At 31.8% G+C, this 17540-nt stretch overlaps 2 protein-coding genes and 1 long non-coding RNA gene across 3 annotated transcripts in view; 2 read left to right on the plus strand and 1 right to left on the minus strand.

Annotated features, from left to right (window-relative positions):
• Positions 1–924: 924 nt before the first annotated feature.
• LOC128996455 (uncharacterized) lies at positions 925–1735 on the minus strand. The gene is made up of 3 exons (XR_008491047.1): positions 1650–1735; positions 1352–1387; positions 925–950 (listed from the first exon to the last, which is right to left on the minus strand). It is a non-coding gene; the product is annotated as an uncharacterized LOC128996455 (long non-coding RNA).
• Positions 1736–4165: 2430 nt separating this feature from the next.
• Positions 4166–11799, plus strand: LOC128997165 (uncharacterized). The gene is made up of 7 exons (XM_054422753.1): positions 4166–4273; positions 4640–4669; positions 5147–5334; positions 7199–7337; positions 8041–8196; positions 8908–9080; positions 11651–11799. The coding sequence occupies exons 1-7, from the start codon at positions 4183–4185 to the stop codon at positions 11759–11761; spliced, it is 888 nt and encodes a 295-aa protein (XP_054278728.1). The 5' UTR covers positions 4166–4182; the 3' UTR covers positions 11762–11799.
• A 2539-nt stretch (positions 11800–14338) lies between these two features.
• The window catches only part of LOC128996931 (uncharacterized), a 324176-nt gene continuing 320974 nt past the window's right edge, over positions 14339–17540 (plus strand). The window contains exons 1-3 of the mRNA XM_054422469.1: positions 14339–14466; positions 15311–15334; positions 16033–16196. Coding sequence (XP_054278444.1) covers positions 14421–14466; positions 15311–15334; positions 16033–16196 — 234 coding nt within the window. The 5' untranslated portion in view covers positions 14339–14420. The remainder of the gene's footprint in view (positions 14467–15310; positions 15335–16032; positions 16197–17540) is intronic.

Raw genomic sequence — 17540 nt, forward strand, 5'->3', positions numbered from 1 at the left:
GTGGAGCAAATCTGACTGGAATACAAATATAAACAATCTTTTTCAGCAATAACTGTATAAATATATTCACAGATCATCGCTTATCATCTTATTGGGTTTAAATATAGCTTTTGCTGTACAAGGCTTAGTAGAATTTGATCTAAAACCATCTCATACCTTTGCAATCTCAAGCCTAACCTCATCTCTATAACATTTAGTATCCACAACATTGATGTTATCGTATTTTTCACTAAATGTAACATTAATTGTGTTAACTTATTTCGCTTACTAAACTTGAATAAACATTGATTGAATAAAGATGATTATGACACCAAAAACGTAGCTAACTATTAAAAATAAGACCCCCTTAAACTAATACATTGTTTAATGTAGTAAGTTCCCTAATTTTAAACCTAGTCCAAAAAGTTGCAATTTGAAGTCACTATATATTTAGGTTAAGTAAATGGTTCAAATTATTTCGTATGAATGAAAATAATTGTTGATGTATGCGTTCATAAAACTAGCACTATCCGTATACTGTAAAGGCAGAAAGGAAGGGAAATTATTGTAAGGCATACCACAATCGAATAAGATTTTAATTAAACAGCCTTTACTTCATATAACCTTTAAACACCTTTTTTGCAAGCCTTCAGGTAAGTTATCTGAGAAAATTATGAACCTCTGGAATACCTTACAATACGGTAAAATAATTAAATACCATAAAAAAAATATGAAATAGGTTATAAATTCTTACACATGATTGTAAAAAAGTAAACATTATTTAAAAACTTAAAACAGTATATTAGTTAAAAAAGTTTGTTAATTGTTAAAAATAACTGTCAATTTTACGAACAATTTTGGTTTAAGTCCTTGAACATTAAAAAAACAGTTTAATCTGTTAAGTGGAGCTTAGGAAGTTAGAATTCAAAACTTACCTTTCAAATTTGTCCAGGTGTTTTCTTCTGCGATTGCTGAAATCCAATATACAATGTAAGTAACAAATATGTCGAGTGCTTACATAATACTTAAAAAATAAAATAATAGTTGGTAATGTATGTAACTAAAATAGGAATGTTATAAAAACAAAATATATTGATAATTTTATATATTTCTCTTCTAATTATGAACTTATGGAATACCTTACAATACGGTAAAATAATTAAAAAATATAAAATTGGTTATACATTGTTACACATGATTATAAAAAAGTAAACATTATTTAAAACCCTAAAAAAGTATATTAGTTGAAAAAGTTTGTTAATTGTTAAAAATAACTGTAAATATTACTAAAATGTTTGGTTTAAATCCTTGAACATTAAAAAACCGTTTACACTATTCAGTGGAGCTTAGTAAGTTAGGATTCAAAACTTACTTTTCAAATTTGTCCAGTCGTGGTCTTCTGCGATTGCTGAAACCCAATATACAATGTAAGTAACAAATATGTTGAGTGCTTACATAATACTTAAAATAAAAATAATAGTTGGTAATGTATGCAACTAAAATAGTCGGCAAAACATTGAATGTTATAAAAACAAAATCTATTGATAATTTGATATATTTCTCAGTATTATGCAACTATAGTAATTACAATTAAAATAATCAACATAAACTGAATAGTATTTTATCATTTACATTAGCTTTCCTATTTAAATATAAATATTATAAATTACTTTGGATTTGTAGAAACAAACTGCAAACGATGAATATTGAGAACCCAGAATCGCCCATGATTCAAACACAGCTCTGCGAGATAACTGAACATTCCTTGTCAGAAACAGCTGTGAGATAACAGCTGTTCGCAAATTGCTCGAAATTATTAATTGTCGTCATACGCTGCAGTAATGTTCGATAAGTTTTCCTCTAACCTAAATTCAAAATATGAAAATATGTTATTATTAAGATGTTAAGGCATTTTAAAAATCTTGTTTGAATTTAGTGAAAAGCTCGTGTACCGATGAACCAATATTACGTTGACTTAAAAACAAAATTGGAAATAAAAAAATAAATAATATAGCTTTCAACACTGATAGTAGTTTATTAGGCAAATGTTATTGTATGAAATGTCTGGAAATATCTAGGTAGGAAAAAGTAATACCTTGAGATACCATGGCTTGGTATCCACAAACAAAATTTCATCAAAGTTCACCCACACATGTAATATTAGAACGAATAATGTTTTCGGCCTCTGGGAACATAAAAAAGGTAAATCGGTCCCAGGCCTAGGCATGTCCGACGTCCGTGCCACCTAAGGCAATGTAGCTTATTTCCTTAATAGGAAATTCGCCGAAATAAAATTAAATTCATTTACATTAGAATGTGGTCAATATTTATAGACATATTTTAATATATTGGTTGTCTTATATTCTCTTAGAGACGAAAATTTTATATTAATCTTAAACCAAATTATATTAAAAAAATTACCAGAGAAATTCACGTCTAGTTCAGATTTCCTTGTACAATGGTTCCTGGAACACTACCAAGCCGACCGTCTGACACCTCATTGTTTACTGTAGTAATTAATGGAAGAATTAAATTCCACTGTACCTTAGGAATATATTTTTAGCTAATATTTAATTCTGAATTCGTATTACAAATCTGTGGTATATAATTAAAAGGTATTTGCATTTTTTTCACAATACTAATATGGACATTTTTGCTTGAGGAATATCAAACATATTTTATATCTTCTTATGAAGAAGATTTACAATAACATTTAATTACTGAAATAATCTGCCAAGGTAAATAGCAAAATAAGGTAAATAGCTCTTTACTTGGGTTATGGCGATATTATAACAGCGTATGACTGACCTTTTTATAATCATAAACACCTACTTACAACCGATTAATTAAAACTACTCAAAGTGCTACTCATATTGATCAAAATCTGAATCTAGCACTGTATTGCTGTGACTTTTTATATTGTAAATACTAGTAAACTAAGCATGTTTTAAGTTCATTGATGAAAGAAACTAGTTTTGTAAAACTTGGTGCAAACTGTGGACCGAAGATGATGTATCGTGATTTGAATACCTTATTTGGTGGTAGGACTATAACCTAAATATACATAGTCATGGTACTAAATACAGGAATTGCATAAAATGAAAGTAATGAAAGTAAAATGAAGTATGCAACCTTTATTATATATTTTATCAGTTCTGGAGGCTACAAAATGAATAAACCCCTTTTTACTCCGAAGTTTCAAGATTCTTGTTGAACAATATTACCTGTTTAAAAGTTATATCACTTACACAAAACATCGGCAATAAAATTTACTGAACAGAAAGACTCCTTCAACAATTGGAATTCAGTATTTTTATGTTTGACATTACTAGAAAATTTTCTCATGCCCTTTCTGTATATTTAGTATTACATGTAGCCCATTTACTAGCGGATGCGAACACATACAAATTTTGTTCTTCAAGATTTCAGGAATATTGAGTAAACTTTATCCAGTAATTTATCAACTCATCATAACTTTAGTCTCCGACGTTGACGTTCGTGTGTTGACTTTGACGTTGACGAGTTAACTTGAAGCACATTAGAGTCAAGTTGTAAACGAAACTCCTTCAGAGATGAGCAAGTTGACATCTTCACGTTGAACCTAAGTAGGAAACAAGTTCAGTATGTTGTCATACGATGTTGCAAACGTTACTTAGTTTTATAGTTCCTCAACTATAAAAAATGCCTATTAAAAATGCCTATAAAAATGCCTCAGTTCACAGTTGGAACCTAAAAATGTTCACACTAGAACTCTAATTTTTAATATTAATAGGTAGATAATATGGTATCAGAAATATTCAATATCTTCAATAACCCAGTATATGTAAATAGCAATAGATTGAAGAAGCAAGAAACAATATGTAGCACAAAACGCCAAAACTTATGATTTATTTAAAGACATTTGGTTTCGATTAATTATTTAAATTTGTAATTAAAAAGAATTATTAGTAATTTTAGGGTCACTAATGTTAACTACCGTTCTCACAGTTTTAAAGGATGTTATTTTGAAATAGATTTCAACAAAAAAAAGTTTTCTTCAAACGAAGCTCTGCCAAGAGGCAAAAATAGTAGCTTTCAATCACAAGAGTGATGTCTAGTGATGAAAGCTGTGTAAATGTGTGTTTACACTTACACAAAAACATCTGTTCAATCAAGACAGCTCTCTTATAAGTCATCACAGTTTTGGAATTGAGGTTAGTGACAATGTGGATAACAGCGATTGTTACAGTCTTGGGAGTTTTGGCTTTATCAGCTGATTCAGAAGCTCTGTTGAACTTAGCACACCTTGGAAAAGGTCGGTTTCTAGCAAGTAATATTATAAATACGACTATAGCATACATCTTAGTTACCAATCAGGTTGCACAAGATAGATTGTTTAAAACCGTTAAAGTCTTTAAATTTTAAAATGTAATTGCTTTAATTGTTACATGACCGCAATTTCTTGCACAATGTACAATAATAAAATATTAGGTAAATTTAACATGTTTAAATTTCTCAACTACAAATTTCACATAGTTGTACAGTATTAGGTAGTTGAATGTTAACAACCTTATTTTAAGACACGCTTTAAAATTATTTAGAACATATTTTGTTCACAGGGCTGTTAAATATTTTACATATTTCTTATATCTTTAACCACGATTGATTTGTTTTTTTTTAGGTGGTGGAGTAAAATGGACCGATTTGAAACGTACGTATGCTAGTTGTATGCATAAGTTGAAGCTATTTGTTTCCTAGTAGGGTATATTCATTAATGAAAATAAAAATAACTGACAAACTGATTTATGTTGAATCCGAAGACTTTCAACCCTGACCAACTTAAAGGAAAAGTAATTGTATGGTATATTATCTTTGGTTTTTCATCAACTATGAATGTAACGAAAATGAGGGAGAAATACATTTTCATCTTCTTCACGCCGAGAATGGCTATGTTATAATTCAATGAAAATGAGGTTAAAACTGATCCATTTAGATACAATAGCTCCTTAAATGTCTCAATCAATGGTTACATCTAGTTCGATGGTTTCAAGTTAGCATCTTTTACAAGGGTGAGACATACTCTTTTCATTTACCCTTAGAAATACAATATTTTAACGATGTATGAAGTGGCTAATTGTGTTTATTGTTATCTTATTTTCCACATGTGTTAATCAGCTGACAATTACAGTGAAGTACGAGTTCCCCGTCAGTGGTAAGTTCAACATCCCGTTGTCGACGGGAAAGATCAACAATGACTATAGGTTCCTGAAGGCTCATGAGGACTTTGACAAGGTGTCACTGTATATTGCTGGAGACGACCCAAGAGTCCAGCTGATGTACGATGATTACGAAAACATCTGCGGACTAAGAGTAGCGGTGAGAAAACATCACTGAAAAAATTACCATAGTGATCAAAGTAACCATAGTACAGTAGTAACTGTGGTATGATAGTAACCATAGTGATCAAAGTAACCATAGTTATTTAAGTAACCATAGTTATTATAGTGAACATAGTAGGTACCAAGTAACTGTGGTATGATAGTAACCATAGTGATCATAGTGACCATAGTACCAAGTAACTGTGGTATGATAGTAACCATAGTGATCAAAGTAACCATAGTGATCAAAGTAACCATAGTGATCATAGTGACCATAGTACAAAGTAACTGTGATATGATAGTATAACCATTGTGATCAAAGTAACCATAGTGATTATAGTGACCATAGTACCAAATACCTGTGGTACGATAGTAACCATAGTGATCGTAGTAACCATACTGATCATAGTAACCATAGTTATCTTAGTGGCCATAGTACCATAGTAACTGTGGTACGATAGTAACCATAGTGATCATAGTAACCATAGTTATCATAGTGACCATAGTACAAAGTAACTGTGGTATGATAGTATAACCATAGTGATCAAAGTAACCATAGTGATCATAGTGACCATAGTACCATAGTAACTGTGGTATGATAGTAACCATAGTGATCAAAGTAACCATAGTGATCAAAGTAACCATAGTGATCATAGTGACCATATTACAAAGTAACTGTGGTATGATAGTATAACCATAGTGATCAAAGTAACCATAGTGATCATAGTGACCATAGTACCAAGTAACTGTGGTACGATAGTAACCATAGTGATCGTAGTAACCATACTGATCATAGTAACCATAGTTATCTTAGTGGCCATAGTACCATAGTAACTGTGGTACGATAGTAACCATAGTGATCATAGTAACCATAGTTATCACAGTAACCATAGTGATCATGGTAACCATAGTGATTATAGTAACCATAGTGATCATTATATCTCATTAATATTAGTTTATTATGGTTCCATAATTTATAGTCACTATAGAACTATAGTGGCCATAGCACTGTAGTAAAGAGAGTAAAACCATAGTAACCATAGCACTAAAGTAACCACAGTAACCGTAACACAATATTAACCACAGCATCATAGTTCCATAGTGACTATTGTAAAAATAGTACGATAGTAACCATAATTCCATATTTATCATATTAATTATGGTGACATAGAACTATAGTGACCATAGGGTCTTAGTAAAATAAACCATAGTACAGTAGACATAACAACTGTAGTAACAACAGTATCATAGTAAACGTTTGGCATTTTATTTTAAAATTACTATGAATAAGAAATTTCAAGATTATTGCAAGTATTTTAAGGGCAAAATTGAACAGATTTATTTTGAATTTTACTTGAGCTGCTATCTAGGTGAGTAGTTGGAAGATTTTAATCCACCATTTCAAAACGTAATAACTAGAAACTTGAAATTCAAGAAGTGAATAATCTGTGTTTAAAGTATTTAATAGTCTAGTAATCAAGTCATGCTAAGTTTCTAAGTTATTTCCGAAATAGACCTAAAAAAAATTCCGAAATAGTAAAAAAATGGATATTGGATAGCTATGTTCTAACATTGATGTTTGTACATAAACTAAAATCATAAACTAATTTTAACTGAAGTTTTTTAATATACTCATTTATGCAACTTAATACCACAATTTCAGAAGCCGTTTAAAGAATTGACCTTTATTAAGTGAAAAAGCACGGAGAGTGGCTAGACTTATCAAAAAAATAAATCTAAACTGCTTATCCTGTTTCCAAATGTGAAATTCAAAAAGGTAACTGTATTTAGCCAAAAAGTGAACAAGATACTTCAATACCATTTATATAAACACATAAACAAGTACCATACAACTGTTTCAGTACATCAAAGACGAGATTGCCAAAAAAACTCCCGAAGGGGAAAAATTCCCCTACTCTTACGAGGACAAACCTATTTTCAAGAAGGGAAACGAGCTGGGCAAAGAATTATATTACATCGATGTATTGTTTATACACCCAGGTATGAAAAGTATAGTTTATAGCTTGATTTATGAAGTATGATTGATTGTTGAAGTTTATAAGTATGTCTTGAGTTTAGTTCTTTGGTTGTTCTTCCAAAACAAGTGCAAAAAAACTATTGATCACACAATCATTTGTTGTAGTGGAAAACTGATACTATAATATATCTGTGTAAATTGTATATTGGACTGGAAGAGGTTAGCAAGAATTTTATTTCGTTGTAGGTTTTGTTTCCGGACCAGTTATTTAACAGATAATAAAGTAAAATGAGCACTTTATTAAGCGAACCTGCTCAAAATAGAGCTTTCCTAACAACTTTTGTTAATGAACTGTACCAACCTCTTTCAAAATGTTCAAAATTTAGTGTACACTGCATTATTATTACGCTTTACTGTACCATACTCATGGTCCTGGTAACAATATAAATTTGAAAATAGAATTTTAAAACCAGTTGAACAAAAAACTCATTAATCACAATGGAAAATAATATAACAACAAGGATCAGTAATTTAAACTCATTGACCAACTGATAACAATTGAAATATAAATATTTAATCTTTAGGAATTCATAGCTCTGACTTAAAAAAAACCTTCTTCAAAGTATACTCATGCGCTCTCGAGTTAAATGAATGTTTAAAATCAAGGGTGAAACATTATGTATGCGACTAGAGCTAAATTTACCACAGTTGTCATTTTAATTACAGACATCCTCAAAACCGGAGGACCTGCTACTCGCTCAGAACCCGTTGGAACCGGAGTGTACATCCAAATGGACGGGAAAACCTGGACTGAAATGCCCAGAAACGAAGAGGGAATGAAGGACACAAAGTTTACAAAACAAGCTTGCTTTCCAGGAATGGGTGAGAGCAATTTAAGTGACGAATCAGCGAAATTAAATACATTGATACCTATAAACTATCGAACTTGATAGCTTAGTGGTAACCAACACAAAAGAGTATTTGGACTCCTTTTCTGTGATTGTAGCATCTCGGATATTGCTTTTTTAGGACAGGTCACCAAAGACATGACTATGTTCTCCATATCAGCAATGTCATATTATAAAATTATACTGTATTGAGATACTCATACAGACGCTTACATAGAGGATGGAACGTGTAGAAGAAGCTCAAATAAAGAAAGTTGAAAACAAACCCAGTCTCTTGAGAGCTTTGTATTTATTTAAGGAGTAAAAAATAAATGAGTATTTCAATGCTCATTATTTGAAAAAAAGAGGATAATTTGAAGATTCCTGAATCCTATTTCCTCATTATGGTTTCTTTTTATTCAACGCTTAGTTTTACTACGAAGATCTGCTTTTATCTCTTTTATTTTGTTCAACATCAAATTGTGTAAGACTTATGAAGCCTAATGGACAAAAAGACATAAAATACGCCTTTTACTTTAGAACACCCCAGCATTTACTTCTTTGTTTTCTGCGAAGGGGTGGACTCGAGGTCCAGAATCCAACTTTCATACATACATACATACAGGCTCCTCTTCTCCGTAGTCTTGAAGACCAGGAAATTGTCAACTTACCTTCACACTTATAATGTCACTTAGTTTTTCCCCAGGTCGTCACTACTTCTACAACATGTCACCTGAGATGAAGTGTGAAGACCACCATCCCGTATTTCTTCTTTACAACAAATATGAGCTCGTCGGATTGGGGTTGATCCCATTCGGCACATTTGACTCTAACTTCGGAAAACCCTGGTTCGAAAGCCCGCCAAGAGAAGCGATCGATGTGAGTACCTCTGTAATTTTGGGATAAGTACCTCTGTAATTTTGGGATAAGTACCCCTGTAATTTTGTCATAATTACCTCTATAATTTTGGGATAAGTACCTCTGTAATTTGGGAAATTGCTCACTTAGGCATCCAAATATTCTTCCACAAAAAATGAAATCATGTTTTGGTGATGATGATTTAATTTTTTAAAGATATCATTAAGGGAATTTTCCATCACAATTGTAAAACACAAAGTTCCTATGGTGCTTTAAAGAATATTAATTCAGCAACAATGCTATGTTTGAGAATGTTGTGCAGACGTGTCTATTGTCTTCTTTTTACCTGGTTTGCTACGAGTTATTGTTTTGTGTCAAGGTTTTTTTTCGTTTGATTACTATACAGTCTTCTGTGTGATTTTACTGCTTTGCCTCTGTTTGTGTAATATCTTGCTACGTTTTACCATATAATAACCAACACAATTAGACTTACCATCCCATTGTATAAATGTTGATGCTCGTTTTTCGTGTCTAGTTCATGTCCGGTGACACAAGTGGCTAGTGTCGACGAAATTTTCTTTCTTTTATTATTTAGAGTTAAATTAATGATCTGTGTTTTACTATTTGGTTATATAACTATAGGATTAGTTATTGTTTATGATTATATCGTTTCATTTGGTTAAACGGGGTTTTAAAAAACTGTAATTACAAGAAACAATAATATTGGCTTCAGCTGTTCCATAAGAATGGGAAATATACTAGGGGAGTATGTTTATCTATCGTTTTAGTTACCGTAGGCTACATTCTAAACTCGTACGGCCGTTACAGATTCTGAAACGGCTTTACAACTTTTTGTAACAGTCATAATTTCCGCTACAATCTCCTAAATAACATCGACGAATTTAATGCAAATTCATATAAACAGAATTACGATTGTACGAGAATATTTTTTAAGTAAGGGCCTTGTGCGTGTCAGTGAGTGTTGGTTCTTAGTTCCCGTTATACTCCCTAAGACATTCCACCAATAGTCCGTGGGTTTTAATAGTTTGGAAATTTATTAACTAGGTCGGAGATAACCTTATGCTGGGGTTAGCCTACATGCACTCAAAACCAAATTTAAGAAAAAATGTTTTCCTTTGATGACACTTCAGATTTGTAATTAGTGTTAATAATAAATCATAGTTTCTTGCTACAAATCTTAAATTCTTTTTCTTTTAGTGGTAGTCAGGTAGTGTGCATAAATCCCAATCATTTTAATGATATTGCTATTTATTCACTTGAACCAACTTAAATTCAAAACATCTTTTAACAAAATAATTTCTTTCTTCATGGATAAAATACTTTAAATAACAGTTGGCTATATTCTATTCCAAAACAAAATAAATGGGTGGATCTAACTTTTACAAAATTCCAATTCAATCAGTGGTTAGGTAGACTTGGGCTGTTCTTACTGCTACTCATACTAGTTAACACGTCCCCATGGCAGTACATAATGCAATTATTACACCTTGAATCTCGTCTGAAACATTACCCAATATACAAATAAAATGTATTCTAAACATGGTCTAACCTGGAAATAACACATGACTGTTTAAATATTCACTCTTTAAACATTATTAAACATTAGTAAAATATTACTCGTTTGTAATACATTCAGACATCAAATCATTACAATGATTAAGGAATTAATATAGCCACTTATTTAAATATTTCTTAAACAAGATTAAATCAGCAAAATTTAGAGTAAAATCACATGAGGACTCAACTGATAATTACGTTATAACCCATTCATTGATAACTAAAACTAAAATCTTTCTTTGACAGAACATAGTGGACCTGTAAACATAATCACAAAACATAATTTTCAATAATACTTAAATCTAAAATTAATTAAAATAATTTCGTACCTTGTCGACGAGTTCTCAACAAACTTAGCCCAGTGCTGACCTTCCACTGACCTATCTAACGGTTAATTTTTAAATTATCAGTGGTACCACAATATAAGGCAAAATACTCTGCTATTCCCCCTCAGTCAACACTGCACTAATGAACTAAGTTAGAAATTAATACTATAACTCCCTCTTGTGCATAAACAGTAGATTGACTCAATTTTTATTTACTATATTTATTCCATGAATAGTAGGTACACCGTATACGCCGCAACGAGGCTCCTAGCCACTTACTGACAAAATTTGTTAACAGAACGGCTACATTTGCAGCACTATAGCATTTCACTTTTCTGTGTGTCTAGAACATTTGGAAAATGAATGAATCTCCCACCGCATACATAATAAGGTCAGTGGCAAGTTTTTTGACTGCAAGAAACAGATTTGCTGCAGAGAACTGAAGTTTATAGCCCCAAGTTTATAGAGAGTAATGTGTTCAACACATAGATTAGTATTTCGAATAAATGTTTTGGATGTCTGTACCATGTACCGTTTTTGAGTGTCCTTATTTGAAACGATGAGGTTAAGACTTACATAAGTGAAACCCAAAATAAGCCCGGTAGAAAAGTCTTAGGACAAGTATGTAAGTGATTTTAAGTATGTAATTTTCAATTTTGAATAATCAATGTTTTTTTTCTGTTACAGTTTATTGTACCATCTGGCCCTACTTGCCTCAAAGATTGGGTCGGAAAGTATGGAACCATCTCGCTCCACATATACTTCCGCCAATTCAGCGAACTCAATTGTGTTGTGTGATTGAAAAAATGTTCTTAAAAAAATATAACCAGCCTATATTTCTACATATACAACTTTTTGTTGCCTTTAACATTTTATTATACGAAAGCTCTTAAGCTCTCTGGAACATTACTATTGTAAAAGAAATCGATAAACTATATTTTATCATTGGGTTAAAATTTTCTTATATTCACTAAATTGCAAAACACCATATAGATGTTGGCGCTCACCGACATGGTCTTTATCACCATGAACGATTGTTTCAGCTGTCTAGAAGAAATTGCGCATGACCAGATGTATAAAGGTAGACGTGGCTTTGCTAAAAAATTACACACTGTTAATATATCTTTCAGAATACATCCCGGGAACGACGGTGTGTCAATACAGTTAGCAGAAGATGCCTTCATGTTCTGGTTCCGTATAGGCTTCGGCTTTTGGATATACAAATATAGGTAAATTGAGTTTTGGAAATTGTTAACCTGATGTTTTAGTTTGTTTTTTGTTCAGAAATAATACATGAAAAGGTTGGTAAAAAGTTCAGGGATACCTGGTCTATACTGCAAAAAAACATTTTAGACTAGACATTCAATTAGGCCATCATGTCGACAACGTAAAAAGATTATAAAACAAACAAAAATGTATAAATCTGCAGTTTAACACTATAATCTAGGTGCTAGTCATGTGTGATGAAACAAGACAAAAGTGAAATTTGCACAACCTTTTAGTTCGTTAAACATGCAAATTGGCGTCTGCGATTCTTAGTGTTTATGTTGGCTTTCAAAACCTTTTAGGAGCCATGACTTGCTTTTAGTCTCATTTGTAGACATTCTGAAGTATTTTGTGTTTAATACCATTTTGTCTAATCACTTGTGTATAATGTGGTATTAGTAAGAAGAGGTCCAGAGTCCTTGGACAACCCCAGTGAACTCATTGGCTACTGAAACGTAATTTCCGTAATTTTTCAAACGGAGTATTTAAGACCTTGTTCGTTGAAGTCTCAAATAATTTTTCAAAACTTTGAATATCCTCACACATAGAACCTCTATGTTAACTTTCGTCCCCCTATACATAGTATATGGAGAAAATATTTTTTCTGTCAAAATTTTTGAGTTTGAGTTTTGGGTGGTATTTGGGCGATGTACCCAAAAAAGTGGCTTTTTTTAGGTTTGCGGCCTATTTTAACTTTGCATTTTGCCCATCCAGAGTATTGTATTTGCTTTCGTGGTGTATGTATGTGGATGTGTACTGTACAGTGTTAAAGTAAATACTACACCCGTGGTCCGGAATTGAACAAAATTTTATATGTATCTACTTATCTATGGAATTTACTGGGGTTAGCTTTTACGGGTTTTCCAATAAAAACCCAAACAACGGAAAAAACGTTTTTTTATAAAAAAAGTGGCTTGACCAATTTTTATTAAATGTTACAGTGCTTTCAAATCCAAATGAATCTGCAAAATCTCAAAGGCTTTAAATTCACGGCTTAAATGTTGCTGTACATTTGTTTCCCAATAAAATATCATAGGTAATCCCACCCCTTACCCCTAAGGGTTGTTGGCAAGCTAATGGGAGACAATACGTGTTAGATTGCTAAATACATTTATTTTTCTTAGCGGATTATTTACAGCCTAAGGCGTACCTGAACCTACAATTTCAGTGTATCATCAGGGAAATTTAATGTTTATCAAGGTTCGTGTACATTGTTTGAGTGTGGGAATGTGTTGATCCCTATCTATAAATAAAGTTAATAATGTTTAGGCTTATATATAAAAACCAATATTTAAACAGTAATAATAAGTATGGTTGATAAAGTAAACGTAACCAATTTCTTTTAAAGCGGCAGTTTTCTTGCTGGCCATATTGTTAAATTTTCAGAAAGAGTACAGAATATTTTTGGAACCTGTCTAGTGAAGGGTGAAAATTTAAAGTTTTCTGTTCCTGACGATTTCTCCTTGGTATGTCCATATCACTGAACTGCGCTCTTATTCGCTTATATTAATGAGATAGATGTCAAATTATATGGAGAGATTATCTAGATTAGTGGTAGTACAATAGCAATTCCACATTATGATCCAATACCCAAACAGTACAGCTCTGCTAAAAATAAAGCACAAAGAATCTAATTTTTATAATAATAATAATAATACAGTAATATTTTATCCACTAAACTACTTCCTATCAATGTACGAGTATATAGGCCAAGTAAACAACGAAAAAATGTTTAGTTAAAAGAAAATGATTCCTCTCCTATTGAGGGTACGCGTATCTTCAATTGAATAAAATAAGAATATTAAGTGCACTAGTGAGTCTCAAAATATCAACCAGAATAAATTAATCGTCTACACTATACTCTCATATTTTTATCCAAAATTATTCAATTAATCAACTAACGTAAACTAATATTCGTATCACCAAAAATCTGTTAAAATAAAATCAAATCCCCTTTGCACATTTTAAACCATTAAAGTGAAACCGGCCTAAATACACAGAATACTCTTTATTCCACACACATAGAACCGGACAAACCCGTTAAAGAATAAATCATCTGCTCAACAATAGTCAGTAACAAGCGGTGGTTAGGTAACAATCAGCTGTAGCTGCATAACATCTGGTTGTAGTGGTGGGAGAGACATAGTTGCGAATAACTCATCGGTCACTTCACTAGTTCTATTTTATCAACATGGAGCGGTTGACTGTGTTTCTACTGATTTTGGGGGTTACTCTAGGTAAGGTTTGTTATGAATATTTGTACTTTTGGAATTGTAAGCTCATAAATTAATCTTATATTTACTTAATATTAGATTTATTTTAACTTTTTTATTTTATACTCATATATTTCAACTGTTTTTTCTTTTACATTTATGATAGTGAGGTTATGTTTATCATAGGCATTTAAAATATTAGTACTGGTAACAGCTGATTTACGATTAAAACGCAACTGTTTTATCTGTTGGAATTTGACCTCTTAACAATTTTAATTTTTGTGTAAAATAATGGTTTTAATGTATTCAAGAAATTATTTTAACGGAGAGTTTGAATAAAACTTATGAATGTTGAAGTAAAAGCTGCCAGTTAAATACTATATTTACTCAACTGTAATTCATCTTCACCACCCAGACCACGACACATGTTGGTAAATATACTTAAAAACTTACTGTAAATTTGTGAAACCTTTTCCATTCAGAGGGGAAATTGCCATTAGTTTCACTACACTCTTAATCACCTGTTCTTGAAACGTTATTTGACCAAAACAATGATAAATGTAAGATTAAATTGATTTCTTTAAAAATATTTTGTATATATGTATAATATACCTATTGCTCATTGACTGTATTTTTTTAAATTTTAAAACCAAGGTTTTTTACAGTTTTGGAAGTAAGTATTCTCTTCGATGAAATATTTTTAGTTTAGGATATATCAGATTCTTGATTTGTATCCAAAATAGTACAACGTTAAAAATGCAAAAGAGAAAATTCAGTAATGGCCCAAAAGTAAATTAACCTCATTTCTGTAGTTCAAAGATCCATTAATTTATACAATCATTGATCTCATTGTTTGTTTTTGTTTCAGGATTTGACGTGACAGATATATTCCGTAAGTTAATTTGTATATTTTGATAACGATAGGACAAAGTTTGACTGCTAATCAAGAAAATACGTCATGTTTTAATCTACTTTTTACGTCTAATCTAGTTTGTTTGCTTGGTTAAAAATTGAAATATTTGGTAATATAAACCATATCATATCAATGTTTGGAAAGTTTTAAAACACTTACATTTCACTATATAAAACTACTTTACAGGAATTTTGAAATCGATCACCTTAAAGATTAAATTTGAATTTTCTTAATAGCTTACTCATTTGTGTTTTGAGTTCCAAATAATGTGCAAGCATTTCATTTTTATTGTATTATAACTATAAAAAATGGCAATCCATAAAATTGTTTATTAAAGAAATTAAAGAATTGTTTGTTTTATTTTATGAAGAAGTTTGCAGGCTACTTGCTGGGTTTTTATATGGAGCTCGTAAAGAAACTGTAAAAAATAGTTGATTCTAGAAGTGACTTTGCAAGCCTCCTCGTGGTCTTATCGGATTGTATTGCAAATAATCCGAGGGTATTCACAGTTGCTTGTGCACAAATGATGTGTATTGGGTTTGTTGATGAAGGAATTGGCCAATTTTGAGATTTGGGTGTAGTACTCGCCGAAAGCCTTCACTTTTTTCAGCATATCTTGTAAACTTGTCTTGGGTAATTGAAACGTAAACTTAATGAAAGTTGTTCAAAACAAACAGATGAAGACACCGAGCTTCCAAAGAAAGCACAGATCGCTCAAGAAAAAGGATGGGAAAATGTGGAAACGGACACAAAGCTTAACATCATGTGGTACAACAAAGGTGGTTCCCCCGTACAGATGGCGTTCGACAAAAAGGACATTTTGGCGGGAGTGAGACTAGCGGTGAGGACTTTGTTTTTTTATTTAGCTTTCTTATCTTTTATTAACTTATATCAGCTTTTATATTTTATAATTAGTTTACATTAGTTTAAATTAGCCTTTATTACCTTAGATTAGCTTAATTCATTTTTAATTAGCATATTATCTGAAAATTAGCTTAAATTACCGTTTTAACTTAAATTAGCTTTTATTATCTTATATTAGTTTAGTTTAGATTAATGTCTACGCCGCTGATATGCCAGAATGTGTAAGCGAAGGTGAGTGGCCTATGAGTGAATGGATGAGATACCATTGTTACTGACTAAGATCAGCTGATTCTCTTGCCAAAACTATTTATTCCCAGCTGATCAAGGATGGTTGGGTACAGTGCACGACCGCCTTTAACTCCAGGCCGCGGCCTTCGAACTGGCAACGTTGCAAGTGGTGTTGTAACTGCTGTTTTGTTTGGAAGCAGCTAATGGTATTTGTGTATTTACCTAACCCGCCATGTTATACTTCCCTATCCCAAGCGTGATGTATACAACTTCTTTACTTCTCGTGATGTAAAGTTGAAAAAAAAACTCACTCGGTGAGGTAATGAAACCTATTTAAATAACATTGAGTGCTTAGCTAAAAAAATATACCTCTATGGAGCCAAAGACGTTCAACGCTACAAATCAGCTGTGCGCTTGAATTTTATTGTTATATTTTAAAGAATTTTCCTAACCTAGCTTTTGTTTGTAAATGAACGTTACTGTAAATGAACGTTACTCGCTTCCGCTCGTTGCACAACATTCACCTGCGTGATGTAAAAAACGCTCTTCCTTCACTTGTAAGGTAAATAGCTATTACGAAAGCCTGGTTACTTGACTCTGCTTAAAAATGTACAGATATAGATTTTAATTCATATTGTTTCGGTTTTCAATTCTGTATGTTTTATTTTCAATATTTTAATAAATTTATGTTCATAAATTTAAATTTAAAGCAATGAAGTGCGAATTAATGAGCTGATGTCACCTGTCTGCCATGTTATCTTATGGGACGTCAGACACTAAACAACCCTACTTGCGATGTTGCCAATTCTACCAGGCCGCGGCCTGGAGTTAAAGGTGGCCGTGTACAGTGACAAACCAATAATAAGATTTTAAATTATTATAAAAACAGATCCCTTCGCAATCTTTTGGTTAGGTAAGCCTAAAAAGAATTGCATTGAATTTCGTACCGTATAATTTTTAGCTATATTAAAAATGCAATCTTGAAGCAATAAACAACTTAAAATCTCAAAACTCTCACAACCTCATCCTAACAAAATCTGAACAATAACTAGATATAATTGATATAAAATTCGAATCACGGCCTATTCATTTA

The sequence above is a fragment of the Macrosteles quadrilineatus genome, unplaced genomic scaffold (genome assembly GCF_028750875.1).
Source record: "Macrosteles quadrilineatus isolate MER2022 unplaced genomic scaffold, UCM_ALF_1.0 Scaffold_6__1_contigs__length_79288215, whole genome shotgun sequence".
Classification (NCBI taxonomy): Eukaryota; Metazoa; Arthropoda; class Insecta; order Hemiptera; family Cicadellidae; genus Macrosteles; species Macrosteles quadrilineatus.

Excerpts from the sequence above, each read along its gene's own strand:
- LOC128997165 (XM_054422753.1), top strand. The coding sequence starts at position 4,183 with ATGTGGATAACAGCGATTGTTACAGTCTTGGGAGTTTTGGCTTTATCA. Across the intron at positions 4,670-5,146 it reads AAAATGGACCGATTTGAAAC|TGAAGTACGAGTTCCCCGTC; the intron begins GTACGTATGCTA and ends TGACAATTACAG. Across the intron at positions 7,338-8,040 it reads TGTATTGTTTATACACCCAG|ACATCCTCAAAACCGGAGGA; the intron begins GTATGAAAAGTA and ends TTTTAATTACAG.